Below are 24,200 nucleotides of genomic sequence, written 5' to 3'. Positions count from 1 at the left end.
CGAGTACAGTTTTTCAACTTCAAACCTTTGACATTCTGAACCAGATACTTCTTTGTTGGGGGAGGGGCTGTCATGTAGTATGTTTAGCAGCATCCTTGGCCCTACTCACTAAATCCCTATAGCACTCCCTCCCCTCCTTCCCACCTTACAAGTTGTGAAAACCAAAAATGTTTCCAGATATCGTCAAGTGTTTCCTGGGGACAAAAAAATCATTCCTGATTAAGGACTGTTGTTCTAGAGAAAAACAGACAAGGTGAAGGAAGAGCAGAAAAGTGTCTCAGTCTTTCTGGCAGGGTTAGTGTAGGCTTCTCAGGGGGAAACAGCATTTGAGCTGAATTTTGTGGGATAAGAATTTCCTAGTCATCACAGAAAGAAAAGTTTTTTTTTTTAAGATTTTATTTATTTACTCATGAGAGAGAGAGAGAGAGAGAGAGAGAGGCAGAGACACAGGCAGAGGGAGAAGGAGGCTCCACACAGAGAGCCCGACGCGGGACTCGATCTGCGGGCTCCAGGATCACACCCTGGACCGAAGGCAGTGCTAAACCGCTGAGCCACCCGGGCTGCCCAAAAGAAGAGTTTTTAAGATACAAATAAGGAGGTATTCATGGCTCTCTGTGATGTCTTCTTGACCAAAAAATGATTCCTACCATTCCTATGCCTTCAAACATTCTAGGGATAGCCCACAGATGCCTGGCTTTTGCCAGCCTCATTTTTACTCATTCCACCTGAGTCAATTCCATTACCGTATGTCCAAATTCTACCTTCGCTGGTCACATTTGCTATGCTCTATACCATTTTGGAAAAAGGATTGGATTTCTAGAGCAAGATCCTCTAGATGTGGGTTACTTTCTCTTAAACATTATGCCTACATGTTGGATAGATTGAGAGAATAGGTTGTGCTGTGAGCTGCAAGTCTGAATACACTAAACCTGGTATCGAGGAGAATTTGACCTCACTTCAGATAATTATATGGTAGATTGTGTCCGTTGTGTAATCATTCACTAGAAGAGACCTACGTTGCCCCTCATCTGGGATGTGATTCATCTGGTGGGATAATGCTCTAGGAGGGGAATAGGAGGGAATCTGCACACAGTGTAGGAGGAAGAAATTGGTATCCTACTCCTCCAGTTGCTAAATTCCAGGGTAACCCTGGTGGGTGGTGGAAGTCTCACAGCAGGAATAAATGAATCACATGGGAACACCAATGAGTTCAGCCATTTATTAATGCCATGCAATGGCAGGCTATGAATACAATCTGGTTTTAAATACTGAGGTACCCACCAAGGTACCCCTTAAGGAGGCTTGGCTTTGCAAAGCAGTGCTGCACAGAGATGCAGGGATAGCAAATAGGTTGGGCCATATACATCATACAACCACTTTGGAGGACAATAATAGGTAGAACTATGTTTTTTTTTAAATGACATAACTTAAAATAATAATTAATACGAATAATAATATTTGAATTAGCAATGCAACAAAACAGGAGTAGCATCCAAAATGTTGGCTAAGTTACAGCACCAGGCAGTTCATATCATGTGGTCTCTCCCCTGAAAGTGAATCGCTGTGTACTGAGCACCAGATACACTGTTCCAGGATTTCATCTTAAAGTTAGAGGAAGAAGAGCTAAGACCTGCAATCTCTGGGGTGGTAATGTGTAGCTTTTAGAGTCTGAAGAATTTTAGCCAACTGATTGGGAAATTATGATACAATACAAATCTCTCAAATTGGTTTCAGAAACTTGAGGAAAGTTATCAAAAACGTTCACTAAATATCTGAAAGCACCACATTGGGATGATTGCACCAAGAAAATCCATCATAAAACAAGTCATTCCCACGAAGAGGCAATTGTCATATCCACAAAATGATTTTTTAGAGAAGTATTCACGGGTCTCTTGAAATATTGTTTTCTCATGGTGCATTAGGTTTTAATGTTCAAGAATTAAATTAGCCCACCGCTTTTCAGAGTACAGTGAACTCTACCATGTGAAAGGCAATGTAAACCAAAGTGGGCTCAGAACCTTGCTGGATTTAAGCACCAGACACTGGGTGGCTTCTCTGGTTCATGGGAGATGTGTATCCAGTGTGTCTTGCTACACTTTTCACTTGCTTGTTCAAGGTGGGAAGAAAAGAAGACAAGTATTAAACAAACCAATGATGCAGCTCTGCGCTGTCCCTCATGAGTATCAAAGGAATGGAGAAGACAGCATGTAAGTTCTTGTCTTCAGAGCCTCCCCTCTCCGATTGCAAGCACAGGGACCTGTCAAAACCCTGATGATCCAAAGCTGAGTGACTGTCAAGGTAACAACTGTGTCAGATGACTAACAGCAAGGGCTATTTCTATCCTGGAGACCAGAATGATGGATGCCACACAGCTATCCCACAACACAGCCTCCAAATAGGAAGTGAACGTGTGCATGATTAGGGGCTAACTTCCTGTCTTTGAGAAACTAGAGAAAGGCCTAGAATAGAGTATCTGGCCAGACCCTCCCTACATGTCTATCATCCTCTCCACCATGTGGGTCATAAATAACATGGCCCATTTTGTGAATTGGGAAATCTGGCCTTGTTGAGTTTGCTGAGGTCAGTAGAGATCTGGGTTTGTTCCTGAGTTTTGAAAGACTAGTCATATCCAGGTCTCTGATGACATGCAGAAGCCCATGATAGCTAGTACAGTACCAGGTGAAGTAACTCAGCCCAGATGACTAAATTCAGCCCCCTGAAAGTCCACACTCTACTTGCGGGATAGTCTGTGAAAAAAAATCAGTATATCCTCCACTCACGTCACCAACAATTTTTAAGTCTCTTCTCTCTAAAATGGTTATTTCACCAGAGAGTGTCACCAGCCACTAATGTTTCATTTAAAGACAGAGAACACAGGAATGTCATTATCAAGAAATAAACCCCCTGGCTTTAGGTAAACATATCTGTTTTCGTCCTGTTTCTCTTCTTAAGTTCCCTCCCAGCCCCAGTGTTTTATTTTCCACAGGAATTTATCAGAATAATTACACATTAATGGCTTGAAAAATAAAAGCACATCAAAAACAATTTTAAGCTTCTGGTATCCAAGCAGTAAAACCGGCATTGGCCAGCAACACCATTACACATCTAACAGCTGTAGATGGACTTGCCCACTCGTACAAGTATCTATAGGTTTATACTCATCCTGCCACCATCTAGATATTAGCACCGTTTTTCAATAGCACCATTCTGCTGAAGGGGTAGGTAATTCAAGGGAGCTACGGGACACTGTGCTCCTGGTGAGTAGTAACTGTGCTGGGCCTGCGCATGAGTCTAATATGCTGCTCCTTACATGAAGGGCCACATCCCTGCCTTCCCCCCTGTCAAGAGCTGGTTCTGAAGACTTCTTCCCCTTGAGGCCCACCCACCCACCCATCCTTGCTGTCTGGGTTCAGTTTATGTAGATGCCTCCCCTTATAAACTAGGATATTTGCCTTGTATTTGAGACCACAGCCTCCTGATAGGTGGTAAGAACATCAAGAACAAGCACTTGCATGTTCATTTTACTGTTTTGGACTCTCCTGACTTACCTGCTCCCCCTTCAAAAGTAACTATTGGGAGTACTGGGGAGTAGGTCATGTTTATCTCACTTTTGAGTTGTTTTTTTTTTTCTTTCTCAAGACTAGAAGTTTGTATCAAGTTCTTGTACTTAATGAATTTTACCTGGTCCTCTGAAATATTTAAATCTTGAGCTCCATTCCCATCCTAGGGGTAGGTGGGGAGGTATTGTAGCCACGGACCTGGCTATGGCAGCTGTTTGTGTAAACGCCCAGCAGTGGAAAGACAGTTGGACCTCTGAGTTGACTCAGGCAGGGAACATGCTGGAGAGGAAAAGTCAGACAGGAAGACTCATCTGTTCTTCTCCAAAGGAAAGGTATTTGGCAGGAAACTGGGAAGAATAAAGGTTCATGTTTCTTTTCTTATACCAGAAGAAACTGATTTCTATTCATTTCCTCTTTAAGAGTTTTTCAAGGAAATTATCCTTGAGTCATAAATGTCTTCCATGTAATTAAGCTAAATCCCTTACCCTTACTAAATCCTACAGCTTCTGATGATTTCCTCTTATTCTTGTGTCTCTAAGTAGGCACAGGAATCTAAACAGTCCAGATACCGCATCTATAGGGACTGAGTGATATAGCCAGCACTCTCTCTCCCTGCCCCAGTTGAGTACTGGCTGAAGAAAGTGGCCCTCTGCCTGGGGGAATTAAAGGAATGTTCCTGAACGCTTTCCCATGACATTGACATATGAAACAGCAGCTTCCTCAAGTAGGGAGGGAAAAAAAGGATGATTTCACAAAGGTAAATGGATACAATTATTTGTTCCCTGGATACATGTGGTTCTAGTTCCTGATACTCCTGAGGCAGTCTGGGAAAAATCTGGTGCCTTTGTTTTTATTTTTAAGGGGGAAAAGACATCATGTCACTGACTTACCTAATTTGGCACCTTTCCCCAGGAGCCCATCCCAGGAGTTGCCTGAACCTCCTGGATATCTCACCTGCCTATCAAGGAGCAGCAGGCACTTCAGTCCCATGCCTTTTACAAGGGCATTTTGTGACTAAAAAACACAGTGAATTTTGTTTTCAGCCAAAGTTGGGCCCAAAAAACCTCAGTGAAGTGGTCCCTGGGGCTATAACGTGGGAGAGTCAGTCAGTGGGCTGCTGCATTCCGTGGTGCGGGGTGACTTCCTTCAGACTTAGAATCCTTTGGGGTTTTTGAGCGACTGTGGCTTTCTTGGCCTTCGGGTGTGGACGATGCGTGTCTGGGAACAGGAGAGGCAGCACTGAGCCCTCACAGTGGGCACAGAGCATTTCTTCATGGATTTTAGTGTTTGGCAGAAACTGGCTGATAAATTGTCCTTGGTGCAAAGTAAATCTGTGGAAGGAGAGAAAAATAAGAAACACCAAACAAAAAACAAAGATTATCCTTTGTAAGTGAATGAGCACAATCTCTATTAATGGAAGATGTTATATGTCTCCCAAGGAAGCCTTCATAATAGTTCATAGTAGCTGACATCCACTGAACACTGATTATGTATCAGAAACTGTGCAAAGTACTTGTGCTAAACTGAATTAGCGGTCACAATTCTTCACTCCTGTGTCACAGTGTTATAGACGTCCCCACCCTTGCCATGGCTGCCTGATGGGTAGTGAATACTTCTCCACTGCTTGACTTTGGCTTCAGCTTAATACTTGCTCTGGACAATGTGATATTAGTAGACATGATCCCTATGGGGCCTTGGGAGATGCAGGAGGATGAGCCGGCCCTGATGAGCTTCTGCTGTCATCATGAGAAGGACCTGGTTCATGCAGCTAGTGGGCCACAGAGGATGGGAGACACATGGAGTGAACCTAGACTGAACTTACAGCTGGCAGCCAAGGCCAACCAAGGCCAAGCCAGATTAGCTGAACCTTAGCTGACCTGCAGGCGCTGAGTAAAATCCCCATGGTTATAGTTTTGAGGCCTTTAGTTTAGAGGTGTTTGGTTCTGCAGTATTGTCATGTGATAGTTGAATGCAATGTTTCACATGCATTGCTCCACTTAATCTTCCCAGCAGCACCATCAGGTAACTATGAGCCTTTCTTTCCATTATACAAATGAGGACTGTAAAGCCTACAGAAGTTAAAAATCTGCACAATGTTACCCAGCTGGTAAGTGGCATAGCCAGAGCTAAACAGAGACAGTTTTGGCTCTAAAGCTTACGCTTTTATCAATCATATCATTCAAAGCACCAAACAATATAACCCAGCTAGCCAACTAACCAATGTATTCTGAGCAGAGCTCAGCCGAGCAAAAGATTCAGATACATAAAATGTCATCACTGCTCTCCAGGAATGTACCATGTAGGTGAAAGCATAAAGATCCACAGGTAATTCCACAGTAAGCGTTCAGTTAGCTACCTGGCTTCTAACCCTTGTTCTATTCTGACAGCTCTAAGCAGGTAAGTCCCTCGTGTTTTTCCTTTGGCCCTGATTTCCTTATACGTGATGCAGGGAGTTTCTCAGGGGCCACCAACACCCACATTCTAGGGGTGGTACTCAGACTGGACTGGTTCACGTGCTCCTGGCCTGGAAGAAATTCAACAAGGTCCCCAAGAGCTGATTTTTCTTCTCTATAGTGAAATGGCTTCAAATTTTGCCTGAGTGCCTCTCAGAGCTCTCTGGTTGCCTTTCTTTCTTCTTTACAGAGAAGATTTGAATAATTTTGAAGAAAATCTTCTTCACAAACAGGCTGCTGTCCTTTGTAAATAGGACTGTCAGTAAAAGTAGAAATTGAGGTAATATTCCCTTTATGCAAAAACTGTGATAGTATTATTTCCTCTTTATGCTTTTGTTCCCCTTCAGGTCATGAAGGAAAAAAAACCCAAAGAGCAAAAAAACCCAAAACCTTTTTATCTCCCCATGGCTCATCATTCCCTTGACTCCATCTTGTTTTTTGTTTTGTTTTGTTTTGTTTTGTTTTGTGAAGAAATAAATGTCTTCTGCTAGCTATCAGAATTCTATTTTGTTTGCATGTTTTAATGGCACTTGGGAATCGGTAACACACAATGTTCCTCAAACCCCAAAAGCCTTCACTGCTGATTCTTTTCTTCAGGCCTCTTCTTAAGCCTATTATAAAATTCAATCTCTCCTAAAATCCCACAGGAAATTTTCTTAGGTGCTCTGTTTCAGAAGGAGTACATGTTTCAGCCAAAGATTCCTATCATGGAGTAGGAATTTGGGCCCTTCATCTCCCATAGCTCCACCAGAGTGGTTGGCATCCTCCGTGGGGTCTGGACCATGCATCATGTGTGCTGCTGTTCAGAACAAGGCAAGGATTCCTTTCTAGGCTCCTGGCTTTGGAATAGGTCTGCTCCAGTTTCTTAGCCAGCATCTCCTGAAGCCCTTGTGGATGGTGGCTGGAAGAGGTGCATCTGGCATGGCTCTCTGTCCCATGTCCTCTCTGCCACGAGTATGTGAGTGCTCTGGGGCTACTTCAGGAAAGGAAGGAGGGAGGAAGTGTGAAAGCTCAGCTTGCATCCCATATCTTCACGAAGCTTCTTTCGGCCATGCTGGCTCACATGGATCCCTTCTGTCTCAGGCTCTTAACTTGCGTTATTACTGTAATATTTGCTCAAACATGGTACTATGTTCTATCTTGAACTGCTCTGTAAGTGGTAATGTGAGCCTTTTCTGCTAAGGCTTGAGTATGATCTCTCAAGGGTGTCTACCATTCTAAAAAGGGCTTCTTCCTAGAGACTCCCAAAGCCCTAACCTGTTGTGGGCTGAACTGCATCCTTTAAAGTTTAAGTGTCCCCAATCACTGGTACATGCAAATGGGACCTTATATGGAAATATTTCTTTGAAGGTGTAATAATGATATAAATTAAAATGAGGTCCTACCAGAATAGGGTGGGCCCTTAATCCAACATGACTAGTGTCTTTATGAGAAGAGGAGGAGAGACAAGTACACACAGTGAAGAGAAAGCCATGGAAGACACTGACATCAGAAGGAAACTGGCCATGTGATGACAGAGGCAGAGACTGAAGTTACTCAGCTACAAGCCAAGGAAAACCAGGGATTGTTAGCAACCACCAGAAGCTAAGACAGAGAGCATGGCCCTATCGTGACTTTGATTGTGAACTTCTGGCCTCCAGAACTGTGAGAATACATTACTGTTGTTTTAAGTTATTTATCTCTTGGTAGTCTGTTATGGTGGCCCTGGGAAGATAATGCACCTCTTCCCCTATGACAGTGATAATAACAGAAATACAACATATTAAGCCCTTATCATATACATACCAGGCAATGTACTTCATATACACTATCTCATTTGATCCACGTAGAAATGTACTTGTAGGTATAGCTATTCTTTTAAAAACTGAGGGTTCCGGAAAGGCTTAGTAATTGGCCCAGCATCACATAGCTGGTATGCAGATGGTGGCTGGGATTTGAATGTTGCTTCAGTGCCTCTAAAACTCTGCCACCAAGAGAATGAAGCTCTTGTACTGGTTACTGAGGGTCACAAGAGACCCAAGAGAGGGTCACATGGACAGATCTTCCTTGAAGAGAACATCTTCCTTTGCTCAACACACAGCCCTCAATTGTCAGGTTAGGTTGACACCTACGGGGTGGACAGAGGCTCAACGACGCCTGGTGTTCTTGCCTGGTCTTGGGAACCATGAGATCATGAGCCCTGGTTTTCAAGGGTCCTTGGAGTCCGGCGAGCATGCTGGGTCCTGGGGTCCTCCCGTTTGAGGACTTGTAGGAAGAGCAGAGGATAGTGGTGGCCTAAATTGGGAGCTTGTGTTCCAGGCCCATGTTTAGCAGCTCATTTAGACGATGACCATGAGCCCAACGTTGTGGCATGGCTTAACTGCACAGTTCTCTTTATTAGTATAAAACAATGAAGGCTTGTTGTGTTCATCAGCAGACTGGATCCCAGCCGAAGCCCACATAATGCTTATAATTAGGGGCGACTTGGAGAGGAGATCCCAATTTGTCTCTGCCGGTTCAACAGAAATCAAACTTAGAAATTTAAAGGGACAGTTATAAGCTTGTTTCTTTGTTGTCAGCTGTGTCTAGGTTGAAAGGGTAATATTTTGCCCACAAAAGAAAGTTGAACAACAATTTCAGTATTGCTGACAAATACAGTTTCTCTAAGAGTTTGGGTTCCTCAAGGCCAGGGGCTGTATCACACTCATTTCTGTATCCTCAGCTTTCAGCACTTGTCTGAGACATATCTTGTGATCCCTTATATTTGTTGAATAAATGAAAACCTGAAATCTTATTTATCTGGAAGAAGATTTCTGAGTAGAGAGTTTGCTGACTCAAATGTTCATTTGTACCAACTCTGGTTCTAGGTACTGTCTTTATTACTCTCCTTATTCTTTTTCTTGCCTTCTCTACCCTTTATTCCTTAAATGAAAACAAAACAGAACAGAATAACCCAGGAATGGTGTGCATGAGTTTTGCCTTTGTTTTTTAATCATGATGAATGCAATGACTAGAATATACTGATACTCAGTAAGTATTTCTGAAAATATTTTTTTAACCTACTTAGGGTTTTACAGTCTACTACAGAAATGGTAGTTCTGATTTAGAATTTAAATCATTAGTAATTTAGTTGGCATCTAAAGGAAGTAAAATGGCCCAGAGGAAAGCAAACCTGACGTGGAATTCGTATCTGATCTTATGAGAGGGACACAGGGCATATGTTAACTGTGATGGGGGGATGGCTGACAAGATCCAGACACTGAATGATTTATTTTCAAAGCATTTTAGAGGGCACAGGTGTAAGGGTGGCTGGTCAGTTTTTAAAACCAGGGAATTTCTTGAAGCTGCTCTTCATGTTGTTTCTATATGAGTAAGCATGGCTTTGCCTTCAAGAGAAGCTAGTAATTAACTTTTGTTGCCCTGGTAATTGTGAGTGAGTGCAATTCATTGCTATTTACATCCATTGCCAGCCAACTGTTAGTCATCATCTTCTCAGTTGTGAGATTTCAAGATAAAAAATGTCATTTAACCTGGTTTTGATTATTGAAGATTGCACTGTCCAGCACAGTTAGGACCACCTACGTAGAATTTAAAAATAACAGCCCATAGCACTGGACATGGTCAACCAAGACTATATTGCTGCTTCAGTTATAAAAAAATCAACACAACATAGATGGGTTCTACAGCCTTAACATTTTAAAAAACGTGGTTATCATAGAAGGTGATGACATGACATGAAAGGAAGAGGGTCTCAAATTGGCTTCTTGATCTAGAACAGGGGGCTTCTCAAATACCCAAGTCACCTGGGGATCGCATTCAGATGCAGATTCTGATTCAGTAGGTCTAGGATGAGGCCTGAGATCCTACATTTCTAATAAGCTCCCAGGTGATGCCAAGGCAGCCAGTCCAGGTGCCACCACTACTTTGAGTAGCTAGAGTCCAGAAAACTAAAAATTAATCACAATTCTGAAAATGAGCCCTAGGTAGTAGCTTTTTTTGAGTTTCTGTGTGTGTGTGTTTTGAGTTTCATGTAAGGTCAACAATAGCCACTCTCAAATGCAATTTGGTCAAGAAAGAAGTTGCACATAACAATCACATCTAAAGCATTTTCTCCCTCAGTGTATTGCATTCAGAATTTCCAGCTTAGCTCACCCGCCTAGCCTCCCCATCCATGTACAAAACCAATCACAGGGCATTCCTACCTAAATGATTCATAGGCCCATCAACAAACATGTCCCAAACAGAACTCACTTCCCTTCTTCATTCCTAAACCCACTCCTGGGCGTCCTGTCTCAGTGAACTGTGGCCTCCTCTACTCAGCTGCCCAAGTCAGAAATCTGGGCTCATCTTCCCTCCTCTTCCCTCAGGAACAGAGTCTTGCCAAGTCTCCCTGTCTGATAGCTCTTGAATCTACTTCCTTCTCCGTATCTGTGCACCTACCACCCTAGCTCATATCACATCATCTCTGGCTTGGGGGACAGCTGCAGTCTCCAAAGTGGGCTCCCTTGTCTGTCTTCCACGTGGCAGCCAGCATGACTTTCTCATGTTCTCACCCCTATCTGGAATACTTCAATGCTCCTTCTGCGCTGGGAACAAAGTCCAAACTCCTCGGCATGCATCCCAAGCTCCAGCTTTCCCCTCCAGCCCTACCATTCCTAACTCCCCATGACCTTCATACTTGAGTTGGACTCCTGTGCCATGACCTTGTATCCTTCCTGAATATTGCAGAAATGGAAACCCTGTCCAGGAACCTCCTGCTTGAGCCATCTACTCATCCTTCACTTCCTCTGCAGGCCTTCCCTGCTCTCTCCAGTTTATGGTCAATGCCCTTTCCAAGAGCTCTTGTAACATCCTTCCCTCCCTCGTCAGTGTCACTGGGTTGCAGCTTTGTTCCTTGTTTGACCTTATGTTTACATGTAGTCAGTCAGTGCCCAGCAAGTATCTGCTGATTAAGTGCATGACTTGTCAACAAGCAACCTCTAGGGAAAGTCTTCTCAGGTTGTGAACTCTGTTGGCAGTCTCCATTGAATGCCAGCCCTCTCAGTTCTTGGAAGGAGGTGAGGAAGAGAGTAACGGACCACAGGCTTCACTATCTCTCATCTTTAAGAATCTTCAGAAAAAGGCTACCACCTGTACCACCAGAATGCTGGTTTTTCAAGAGTTTTTCGCATAGCTGATGATGTCTACTAGTTGGTTCTTTAATTGGGGCAGAGTAAATTCAGCTTGACCCTCTAAATCCCAATTTGGGGACTATATCTACAAGAGGCATTCTCCACTCTGTAACAGATGTAAGTCAACTATCAAAAAATTCTCTCTCCCTGCCTGAAAACTTTCTCTCTCTTTTTAATTTTAAAAACTCACATGTCGGGATCCCTGGGTGGCGCAGCGGTTTGGCGCCTGCCTTTGGCCCAGGGCGTAATCCTGGAGACCCAGGATCGAATCCCACGTCGGGCTCCCGGTGCATGGAGCCTGCTTCTCCCTCTGCCTGTGTCTCTGCTTCTCTCTCTCTCTGTGACTATCATAAATAATTAATAAAAATTAAAAAAAACCTCACATGTCAATGAGGCCTCAAATACCAGTGGAATGGCCATTAGAATTCATGCTTCAACCTATTCATAAACAGATAAGAAAACCGTAGTCTACTGAAATGAAGTAAGTTGCCTAAAGAAGGTAACTGAACTGGTTTGTTGACGGATATTTTTTTCTTTTCAAGTGCATTTAATACCTGCTATTTAAAAATTTCACAACAACTTTTGCAGGCTTGTGTTATTATTCTCCTTATCTCCAAAAGGAGAAAGGCTCAGAGCATTAAATAACTTGCCAAGGTCACATAGATAGAAAGAGGCTGCTGCGGGTTACACACGCATTGCTGTGTGATTCCAAAGCTGGATTCCTTCTACCCCCAAGGAAGGGCATGTGAGGAGAAGGAGACTGGCTTGGCACTCTGGCTCTGCAATCAGCCCACCCTGTATTCATGAACAGGCCACTTAACCTTTCCAGGCTGTACAGTACAACGCACTTAAAATGATGAAGGTGACCGTAGATCATTCAAATTAGGATGCTTCCTGAAGGTGGAAGTTGAATGTAGCAGACAGCAGTCATGTTCCTCTGTTCAAGTCTCCCTCCTCAGATTTGCTGGTCCATTTTCAGGTGTCACCCCCTCCCCCTCATCCCTCTAAGTCCCACCATCCCTATTCTTTAGCCTCTAATACTCAGAGACCCTGGCCCTTTTGGAGAACTGCCCACATAGCCTACTGGAGCTGGCTTGTCTGTCCATGTAGAGAGCTTTTAACACCTGCAAATTCACTTCCCGGGGTAGCCCTTTACAGATGGCTATAAAGTGTGGGAGTGTGGGAGTGTGGAAGTCCAGCCCCCAGGCCTCAGGAGCTGATGGCTCTGACACAGAACTTACACCCCGGAGCTCTCCTGTGGGAGCAGACTGAAGCAGCAGCCTGGTGGTGCCTTCGCCCTCTTCTGTCTTGTTTCCCCTATTCCCTTTATGGTTTTCTTTGGGAGCATTTCTGAAATGAATCCCTTGCACACAAATTTGCACTTCAGAGCTATTTCTGTGGAACCTGATCTAAGACAGTGGTGGTGCTGCATTGATAGAGAAGGCTGTTCATTACTTGATTGGTTTCCTGAGAAAGTCTGGAGCATCTCTCAGAAGTCTTAGAAAAAGCAGAAGTGATTCTCATCTGCATAGGATGACATCAGTGTGAATGTGCTTTGAGATAGGAAAATGGATGAGATAGTCCTTCAAGGAATTACTGTCAAACCTCTCCAAATTGATAGCTTGCTTTGAGTGGAGATGGCTGGCCTCTTCCACATCAAGATCCCTGGCTCAAAAAAGGGATGAAAACTATCCACAATCAATTCATGCAGGACACCTTATGCATGAAAAGCCCTCTCCCCACTGGGCAATGTCATTCACCCACCAGGACTCTTCTCACAGGCCTGCTGGCCGCATTTTTGGAATTCCGGAGGTCTGGGTTCGTGATCACACCGGCATCTGTCTTCAGTTGCATTGTCCTCTGAGGAGACACAATGAACAGTCCTCTTCTGAAAGCCACCTCCACAGGAAGCAGTGCACTGAAAGAGAGGGGTGCACGGAGAGTCACCAATCTTCCCCAGGACCGCCACAGGAACTCCAGCAGAGCATCTCTAATGTCACTGTGGTCAAATAGGGGAAAGTCTCGATTATCAGAGATCATTTTGAAGGAGCCCAAGAAGAAAGCACTACTAATTTGGAGATGTGAATTCAGGAGGAGTCGATATACTGACTGTTGAATTTGGCTGGATGTTGAATTTGGCTTAATTTACTATTGGGCTCTCTGAAGAATGTGGACAAAGGTTGAATACAAGCAAAATAGAACAAAATTTCGTATCTAGGCCCCGGTGCCTCAGAAATCCAGTTTCTCTGAACTAGTTTTGATTTGGGGCTGAAAATCAGACCTGAGGAAAGAGAAATGGGAGAGGAAAACCATGGAAGAATGGAGAGAGAATTTGGAACGGGCCCAGCTCGACTACGTGTGGCCTCAAGCCACATAGATTACACTGCAATGTCCTGAAGTGGCTGCCGGGAAGCAGAAGGGAAGTTCTCTGGCCTGTGAAAGCAGCTTATGATTCCTGAGGATGTAAGAACATGTGTCTGAGTTTACGACATATACTTTAAAAAAATTCTTTTAATTGTATATATCTATAAAACATAAAATTCACATAAAATTCACCATTTTAACCATTTTTTTTAACCATCCACAGCCTTAAGTGCATTCTCACTGTTGTGCAATCATCACCTCTATCCATCTCTAGAACTTTTTTCATATCTCAAAATTGAAACTCTGTACCCATCAAATAAGAGTGCCCCATCTCCCACCTACCCACCCCTACCTCCTGGCAACCACCATTATATTTTTTGTCTCTATGAATTTGACTCTTGCAGATACCTCATATAAGTGGAATCATACAATATTTGTCCTTTGGCCCTTGTGTATTCAATTAGCATAATGTCTTCAAGGTTCCTCCTCATTATAGCATGCACCAGAAATTCTTTTAAGGTGCAATAATATTCCATTGTACGTTTATACCACACTTCGTTTATCCATTCATCTGTCGATGGATACTTGGGTTGCTTCCATATTTCAGCTATTGTGGACAGATACTCTAATGATTAACATTTATATCATGTTTTATTACTTTTAGTTTTATCTTTCTTATATAATCAAAATCTCCCAGAGGGCAGAAACCAGTAAGAAATAGCTACTGAGATGATCCCAAATAAATAAAAGTGCGCAACAGAGGACAGTGGCAAGAACAAAGGAACTTAATCAAGCCAGAATTTGATAAAGAGTACTGGACCAAGATTCCAGAGATGGGCTTTTCCACTTACTGCATATTGTCCTAGATCATTCACTCAACCTCTCTCTTTTTCTGTAAAATAACGTTGTTAGATAATGAACAAATGATTTCCTTTCCTGCTTTCTGCTTATAAGGGTTTAATGATCCTGGATGTTGAAGTCCTTCTACTACTCTTGGGCAGGGAAGATTAAGATGAAAGAACTAATTCCAAGCCAAGCACAAAAATAAGCAAAGAAGTCACTGCTCCTGCATTTATTAGTCAATTAAAATGACTCGTGATAAAAAGAAGTAAGTAAAGTATTTTACTTTATTTTATAAAATAAGTGACTTGTGATAAAGAAGATGCATGAATTTGTGTTGTAGTTAATTGGAGGATTAAGTAGGAAGCACAGTGGCTGACTTGGGTTTTGTTAATAGTAGTAATACTGTGAGTTTGGGGTTTGTTAATGCTCAGTTTCACTTCTTTGGAACCAGTAACAATAAGGAATCTTTGTGCAGAATTGAGCTCCCCAAAACAGAAATGGGGCTGATAACCTCCCAGCTAAGGTGCTAAGGTTACTGAGCAACTGAATTGATCATACCTTAAGCTAAGCTCCACACTAGTCTCATTCAGTTCTGGATGCCCTGTCAAGAGACCAAGGGTTCTCTTCAGTGGGACGCTATAAAACTCTGTTGTTGCTACCACTCAACCAACATGGATGGAATAGAAAAATATGAAGAGGTGGAACCATAGATGTTTTAGAGCTAATGCAAGCATCTTCACTGAATAATTTTCTTGGACTTACTATTGATATATGGTAGCACAGTTCTAAGTGCACAGGAGATATCCTTGAGTTCAATCCTGGTAACAACCATGTAGAGTCAGATTTTTTTTTCTGCTTTTGCTGATGTAGAAACAGGTCCTCCTCTCTCCTGACTTTCCTTTTTCTTATAGCATTTAATGGGCGTGGGAGACTCATGTTCTCCAAATCTGGAAAATTTTCTTCTATCAATTCTTTGCCTCATTTATTTTTTTTTAAGTTTTTTTTTTTTAATTTATTAATGACAGAGAGAGAGAGAAACAGCAGAGACACAGGCAGAGGGAGAAACAGGCTCCATGCAGGGAGCCTGATATGGGACTCGATCCCAGGTCTCCAGGATCAGGCCCTGGGCTGAAGGTGGCGCTAAACTGCTAAGCCACCAGGGCTGCCCTGACTGCCTCATTTCTATTCCATCTCCATTCTCTTTTTCTGGAATCTTATTTCGATGTTGTATCTCCTGGTCTGATCCTCTACTTACCTTTTATCATAAATTCTTTTTGTCTTTGTCCTCCTTTTCTTGAGAGATTTCTCCACATTATTTTCCCATTCCTACTTACTTTTTTACTTTTGCTATTATAAAAACTCTTAGGTTCTTCTTATATTCTTTTTATATAGCTGCACTAGGAAGCTATGTCATGGATACTATATAGTCTCTTGTTTCTCTGAAGAGATTACTCATAGTTTTTTGGGGAGGGTGAGTTCGATGTTTCTTTAAAGGTCTCTATTCCTTGGAGTTTCTTTTGTTCTGTTTGTTATTTTGTCCCTGGTGTGATAGATTTTCTCGAATGTCCAGCAATCCTAGGCTACTGACTTAAGATGACATACCTATGAGCTGACTGGAAGTTCCATGGAGGGCAGTTACTGAGGGATGGCTTTGTATAAGGTGGTCAGGAAGAGATCTATTGTGGGTTTTTTTTTTCTCTTGAGACTAATCCAGTCTCCCTGCCTTTGTGGAGCTCTGTTGGGGAAAGGAGGACACTATTTACTGTGTATATTTTCACTTGATTTTTGGTGAGATGAGCTCCTTTGTCCCCACCAACTATGATTGATTCCAAGGTCTCTCTTGATTTACCTCTCCAATGAGAAGATCTTCAGGGTCTTCTCAGGATGTCGGATATACCTAAAGATCCAAAAGCCTCTCTTACAAACTTTCAACCAACTCCCATTCCTCCCCACCCTCACTGCTGCCTCAGGGGTACTTGGGAAATTTCTGTTATGGACAGTTTTTAGCTTTGTTGGACATACTAAGTCAATTCTAAGTTTTGCTATCTGCTTCTAGCTTCTAAAGTTGTATTGACTCCTTCTCTGGTATTGTCTCCTATCCTCTTTGTGGATTTGTGGCACTTTTACTTTTTTATGTCTTCTGTTTAATGCAGTTTGGGGAACAGAGGCAAATGTATATGTTCAATCTATCCACATGTGTTACTTGATCTCTATAATTTGCCTTTTTCACTTAATGATAGGTGTTGGAGGTCAAGAGTAATTCCAAAGGCTGGCTTGGTAGGTGTTAGCCACCTTTCATGCCCCCTATTCTTTGATATGCACAATCAAAGAATTTTTGATGCATGGCTCTTCCAAGGAAACTTTAACTCATGTCTACCTCCAAGAGGCAGTTACCTCTCTCTCTCTCTCTCTCTCATGAAATTTTGAACTTCTGTTGTTAGAAATTTTTACAACTCATAAATATAGTTCTACCTCATTCTTAAAAGGGCTATACTATAATAAATTAATAGATTGACCAGTTCTATCAGAGGACTTTAGGTTATTTTTAGAAATTGCTATTACAGACAACATGACAATGAATATCTTTATCATTATCTAGGATTACGTTTGATGGTATATTTGTGGGCTAAATTATTACAGGTAGAACTGCTGGGTCAGTCTATGTATTTTAAGTTTTTCATTGATTTTAATGCTTTCTGTTCTAACTCCAGACATGACTATAACTGAAAAAATGTGCTGGAAATCAAAGAACAAAAACCACACAAAACCTCATTTTATAACACCTAAGTGCTGTAATGAAAAGCAGATTACATTTTTATAGGCAAAGGGGGCTGTTTTTGACAATTGCTGACTTCTCTAAAAGCAGGATATGCCTCACACATCATTACCGTAATATCTGCTGGGCTATCATTATCTTTCTTGCCAGAAAGAGTATTATCCAGCTTTCCTTTACAATGAATAATAAGGTACTAGAGCCTCAGGGAAATTATAGACTTAAAAGGTCCATCTGTAGTTATTAATCTTCTGTGGAATTTTGAGTTCCTGAACGGGCCCAAATTTATAACATTTTCATGATAGCTCATGTTGTGTCAATTATTTTCTTCTAATGGTCACATGTAATTTTGTCACATGCTTATATTATTATCCAGGATTCCAGGGTATTTTTGAAGAGCCTAATCCTGAAACACATTTTTATTTGTTGGGTATAGTCTTTTCAGGTTCTGAAATCAATGACGGATGAAGAAACTTGGTTTTGGAGTAACTAAATTTCTAGTGAACAGAAAATAAAGTCATTTGCTAAGGGGGATATTGTAAGATGCCCAAATAGAAAGTAATTAAATTACATTTACTTAGAAAAAAATAGAATTGCACATGACATTTTCCATTGTTCACGCGACCCATGGGGACAGGGTGAAAGCTCAGTGCTAGCCCTAGTAGACAGTTTAGCAGGATGCATAAACAAAAGCTTGGCCTGACACTAGTATCCCCTTTGGTGATCATCATGAATCAGCATTAGAGATGCCAATGAAAAAAAGGAATTCACAGAAAATACTATGTGTTCTATCAAATGAAGTGGCTGGCATCATTCTTCTTTGTCTATTGGGCATTTTCCTAAGCTATGAAAATTTTTTTATTTTTTGCAGGCTAAATGATTAATGTACAATGTTCGTTTAGCAATAATGAATCATCTTGTTCTTTCTGGATTCAAGTGGGTGATAACTGGAGGCCAGCACAACCTTGAGTTGGATGTAGCAGCAGAAGCTTTTTTCAAGAGTACATGCCAGTATGTGAATTGATCATGGCTGTGCGGGAGCAGCTACACCACCATGAACAAGGAGAATCACTAAGGATATAGCAGCTTAAAAATATCTGGGGCATTATGTTTGGTAAAGTACTGCACTGGCCTGCATTATAACTATCAAAATATACAAGAACAAGCTACTTTAAAAAATATTCGTAGTTGTTGAGGGATTTGTATATGACAATAGACTCCCAGCTATTGGCCTATGATCTGCCCCAGCTGGGGTGGTAGCCAGCTTCATGAAAGCACAACCCACTGGCCTGAACCTTCCATGTCCATGCTGTGTGCCTCTTGCCTCTATCTCTGGGCTTTTCTTATTGAGGCATGAGACACAGTGGGGCCTGCCCAATGCTCACGCAGATGAATAAACCAGGACAACAGGGGATATTAGCCAACTGTAAGGAGACTTTTTACCCAATCCTAAGAGATGGGAACCAGTAGATCATCTCCTCCCTTCCTGCCCCTGGATAAATGACCTTAAGAGGCAGTAGTTCATGAAGCTTTTATAAGGTCTTCTTTTGAGAGTGAGCAACCAGCTGTTCCTGAGTTAGGACAAGTGGTCAGTCTGGTAACATACCAACCTCATAGTTGATTCCCCTCCTTCCTATTTCCTTCCTCTTTCCTATCACCCCTACCTCCTCGGCCTTGTATTTCCTAATACAGTATTAGATTTGGCCTTAAGACTACTTTCTAGAGAACCCAGGATATGACAAATCAGAGGAATGGTACAATCTGTCTATGGGAGAATTTTCTTTGTTTTCAGTGTCACTGATACAGTTCTTTATATAATAAGGAAACTCTGTGAGAACAATAAATCTTTCCCTCATTACAGCTTAATTTTTTTGTTTGTCTCTCCATCAAACAGGCTGGCCATCTGACAAAATGATCTGCAGGTTGATAAGATCTGAAACTCACAAAATCAGGCTAAGCCTCAAGCTGCAGGGCATTTCAACTTCTGTTTGCTTCAGGAAAAGCCACAGAATCCAAGGTGTTGGGATACAAAATTCCCTTTCCTTGGGCTTTGTGCCTCTAGGATAATATTGGTATTTGATCTGTTTTCTTTTGAAAGTACTTGGACTTTTCTCTTCTGAGCTCGACAATAAACATTGACCACAGATTAGCTAAGGATCAACTTTTAGCAGACTTAGAGGTATTAATGGCAGAAGAGTACTAGAATTAAAATATATAGAAACACCCTGTAAATCAATGGATATGCTTACAATTAATATATATTACCTTTGAAATCAAAAGATACAAATCAAAACCACAATGAGATACCACTTTACACCAATGAGAATGGCTAAAATTAACAAGACAGGAAACAACAAATGTTGGCGAGGATGTAGAGAAAGGGGACCTCTCTTGCACTATTGGTGGGAAGGCAAGCTGGTGCAGCCACTCTGGAAAACAGTGTGGAGGTTCCTCAAGAAGTTAAAAATAGAGCTACCCTATAACCCAGCAATGCACTATTGGGTATTTACCCCAAAGATACAGAGGTAGTGAAACGATGGGATACCTGTACCCCCACTGTTCACAGCAGCAATGTCCACAATAACCAAACTGTGGAAGGAGCTGAGATGTCCTTTAACAAATGAATGGATAAAGAAGTAGTGATATATATATATATATATATATATATATATATATATATATATACACACACTCATACCCAATGGAATATTTACTCAGCCATTAGAAAGGATGAATATCTACCATTTATATTGACATGGATAGAACTGGAGGGTATTATGCTGAGTGAAATAAGTCAATTGAACAAAGACATTTATCATATGGTTTCACTCACATGTGGAATATAAGAAATAGTACAAGAGACCACAAAGGAAGAAGGGGGAACTGAATGGGGAAAAATCAGAGAGGGAGAAAAAGCATATAGTTAAAAAGTTCCTTCTTAACTATAGGAAACAAACTGAGGGTTGCCAAAGGGGAGTTGGTGGAGAGATGGGGTAATTGGGTGATGAGTGACAGGAATTAAGGAGGGCACATGATGTGATGAGCACTGAGTATACTATGTACTCAAGTTGAAATTGAATTTTTAAAATTAAATTAAATTTGAAATTAAATTTTTAAAATTAAATGAAAAAAGAAATAGAAAGAAAACAAACACTAGGCTAAAAAAAATTGAAGAGAATATAACTGACTCTTACCAGGTCCCAGTTCCCAGTGGCCCAGTGACAGCAAGGCTGGCTGTTGCAGGGCGCAGTGGGCGTGGGCCTTTTTGTCCAGTCACAGAGACCTCCCAGACAAGTCACCGCTCGCTCCTGAACTCCGCCTCCGCAGGATCTGGAACACTGGTATATAACAGGGACAAGTTTAGGTAAAAATCACATGGTGACATTTTCAGTGATAAGGGAAGACCTTTTTATTATTTTTGTTGTATGCAGTGTTCTTAAGCATATCAGTAACTACACTGGAATCTGCAGCATCTGTGCCAGGTTACTTGCAATGACCAAATAACAGTGATGAAACAAGAATTAAAGAGAAAGAAGGAAATTGATAAAGGACATTCTGAGGAGACAAGAAAAAAAATGTCACATAGTTTAAAGTAAAACAGCATGTCAAGGAAGGAATTTTGGTTAAAAACCTAAATAAGTGGTCATTGCAGAATAGACATCATGTTATTGAATAGATTATATATCCTATGAATATGTTATACATTCTTCCCTGACCTCATTCTTTAATGCTCACCCAAAACTGCCTTCTGCCTTCTGGCACAAGTATCTAGAAACCAAATGTAAAATGTAGACATTTTATTATGATTAGCTCCAATGGTCCAAACAAAGAGCATGTATTTGCAATACAGTTTTGTTCATTTCCTTTTAAAATGGCATTCAGTCTTCCCTTCCCACTACAAAAAGCTTTAGAATTTAATTTGTCCATATTCAGAAAAGGGGAATTGATAGGTTTGCCCCAGGGTCTGATACACTGACTGTAATGCTCACAAAACAAATTTGAGATGACAAGCTGGATTCCTAAAGGGATACAACTCTAAAATGTGTCAGGTTTTTGCTCACTAGTATAATTTTATAAGATCTATTGTCTCATTTTCACAAGATTTCTAGGAGGAAATTACATTATCCACCAAGAATCTTTGAGAAGTACTTTGAAAAATCTTAGTTATGATATGGTAACAACAAAATAATTATGGTTGGCAATATCTACCCATCACATCAGGCACAATATGTGTGGTGGTGCCATAGAAAACAGAGAAATTACATGTAATTAACCCATTCCGCTCAATAAAAGAACTAATCTATTGACTTCAATATTCCAAGTTTGAGGGTCAATGTGGATTTTTCCCATTTATTCTATATGTTTTTAACCCTATATGAGGAAAGAAGGAAAGGGAGCCCCCATTTGAGATCACTGTGCCTACACTCATGCACATATTCAGGGCCACCTGGCTATGTAATCTCTAGGAAAGGAGGTGAAGAAAGTGTACACTAGTGATTCTCCAAGTTTGGTCTCCGGACTGGCAACCACAGCATCTTCTGGGTGCTTGTTAAAAATGCAAAATTCAGGCCTCACCCCAGACCTTCAAACTGGACACTTTGGGGGATGGGGTCCAGCCATCTGTGTATTGACAAACTCCAGATGATTCTGAAGTGTGCTAAAGTTTGAGACATTCCCACAGCTGAAATGCATCTTCCATGCTGGGAGTCTGGGCTGGCTGACATGCCAAAGGGGCCCACAGTATTCTCATGATGGAATACTGTGTATAGGTATGTATAGGAAAAGCAGCATCTTGAGTGGTCAGGAAAAGCACCTAAGGGTGTCCAGACCCTCAAAAGCTCCAGAGAAATACTTGAGTGATTTCTGCATTTTCCATCTCCTCTGCTCCCTCAGAGGGAAGTCTTCTAACTGTGTGGTTTGCTTGGAACAGAGTACCACTTCAGAGAGGAGGGGGGTGGGAGCCCTTCAGGAAAGAGATCCTGATTGGGGTTCCCAGAATATATCATTTTCATAATCATAAAACAGATCTGATTGTTCATTTTTAAAAACCTACAGAAGGCATTTCTCTGACAAGGCTCCTCTGCAAATTCCTGGATTCTGAAAACTGTCACCAGGCTCATCATACATGGAGGACTTGGAGGCCTAAGTCCAGAGCATGGGAATAGCAGGAACTTTATGTGCTCTAGAGCTAAGCAGGTAAGGAAGAGAGAGAAGGGACAGTGTGGCTGCTACCCCAGAAATCACCAGGTATTGGCCCGGAGCCTCAGGAATCAGCATGGCTTCTTGACCCTGTAGACAGGAAGTAGCTCTAGGGGGCTCAGTCTTCTGTAAGCTTTGACACTAACTCTGTGTCCAATAGTTGTGGTTCACCACCTTCCTTTCCAGGGCATGTGGAAGGTTTGGTTCCCCCTCAGAGAGTTATCGATTCACTCTTCCTCCTCAGTTCACTTTTTGTTCAATGCCTATTGGGCTGATTCCTATGTTAGAAAGAGCACAAGCACTGCAGTCTGCCTTAGGCTTAAACTAATATTCCACCATTTACTTTCTAGTTGTGTGAACTCATGTAAGTTTCTTAATTTCTAGATGTCAATTTCTTCACCAATACAATGGAATTAATAAAGCCTACCATTCGGGTTGTTGTGAGCATTAAGCCAAATATTGTAGGCAAAATGCTCAGCCCATAGACATACTCAAAATAGGCTGGGTTCCTTTTTTTTCTCTTCTTTCTACCACGCATGGATATGGGTGGGAGGATTTTTTTGGAGCTGTTGAGGTATTTGCCTAGTGGCAAACGAGATTATCATACTTCACCAAAGAGCAGTCACTTTGTTTTCATGTGCTGAAGTAGGACCAAGACCTAGCAGAGCCTGGGCCCTCACAAACCAGAGGACACACACACAGGCACAAACACACTTCCTTCTATTTGTGTAAACAGTGATCTGGGCATTTAACTGAGAGGTGGAACTGTAAAATGCACTGTGTGTGGAAAGGATCTGGCCATGACCCCCACTCAATTGCAGAGGCCTAGCTGAGACATGTGAGACCCTAACTGGGGTCTTATCAGAGTGGTCCGTGTACATTTCCCCAACATGGACCCCAGTTCCCCAGTATATCCATTTGGAGACTGGCTTGTGATAAAACACTGAATTGTCACAGTTGCAAGCACACAACATAGTCTTCAAGGTGGCCCGTTAGGCTTCCTCCTTACAGTGGTGGGCCCCTGAATGGAGGCCAGTCATTGTCATGATGCACATGTGGTCTTCACTAACTTCTAGACTCACAAGGTAACACATCAGTTTACATCTGCCTAGTTGTGAGGATGATGTATCTGGAGGCCATACCTGGCTCCAGGGCTCCACCTGCCACTCCTCACAGGGCTCCACGTTACAGCTCCTGCTCAGTGGGGGAGGAATGCCAGCCAGGAACTGGCAGTGAAATGGCCTCAGGCTCTGGTGATCCCGGCTGTCCACACACTGAATCTCCCGGATCTGGAAGCCCCCGCTGCAGTTTCTGGAGCACTGGTTGGAGAGGGAGACAAAAGGGGATATCTGAGTCCCTGGTGTTAGGCTTTCAATCCCCTGAATTCCACAAGGGTTTGCAGAGAACCATGAAATTCCAGGCTTCCAGTCATGAAGAAGGGTTAAGTCCAGCTCAAGTGAACTGTTTCCCTCACGGTTCCTCGAGAGGGTGTCACTCAAGCTGCATCCAAAGATGGGCCTGCCTATGTCAGAAAACACAGGTGTGGAAGTATGAGAACTGGGTTCTCAATTTTGACTGAGAGAATGTGCCAGCAGGAAAGTGTGCCCTTTGCTGTAGGTATGTTTGGCTCCCTCTATATGTAGTGAAAAATTATGCTCTTTCTGGCTATAGTGGAGTAGTCATAATCACAGGGTTTTGGATGGTGAACGAAAATTCCTCAAAACTTTCCATAGAGGTACACCCCGAAGTACAGTTCCCCCTGCTTCCGCCACTTGCAGATTGTACCAAGCCACCTGACTTCAACCCTTGGGCTGTAACATAGAAAGATGCTGGCCCATGTGACAAGGGACAAACTGAT

At 42.1% G+C, this 24,200-nt stretch overlaps 1 protein-coding gene across 1 annotated transcript in view; it reads right to left on the bottom strand.

Annotated features, from left to right (window-relative positions):
• Window positions 1-1,205: 1,205 nt before the first annotated feature.
• The window catches only part of ADAMTS12 (ADAM metallopeptidase with thrombospondin type 1 motif 12), a 312,048-nt gene continuing 289,053 nt past the window's right edge, over window positions 1,206-24,200 (bottom strand). The window contains exons 21-24 of the mRNA XM_035714864.2: window positions 23,485-23,661; window positions 20,338-20,481; window positions 12,928-13,081; window positions 1,206-4,891 (exon numbers count right to left, since the gene is read on the bottom strand). Of these exons, the coding sequence (XP_035570757.2) occupies window positions 4,713-4,891; window positions 12,928-13,081; window positions 20,338-20,481; window positions 23,485-23,661 (654 nt within the window). The 3' untranslated portion in view covers window positions 1,206-4,712. The remainder of the gene's footprint in view (window positions 4,892-12,927; window positions 13,082-20,337; window positions 20,482-23,484; window positions 23,662-24,200) is intronic.

Source organism: Canis lupus, chromosome 4 (assembly GCF_003254725.2).
Source record: "Canis lupus dingo isolate Sandy chromosome 4, ASM325472v2, whole genome shotgun sequence".
Taxonomy (NCBI): domain Eukaryota; kingdom Metazoa; phylum Chordata; class Mammalia; order Carnivora; family Canidae; genus Canis; species Canis lupus.
This window is presented reverse-complemented; position numbering and strand designations above follow the sequence as displayed.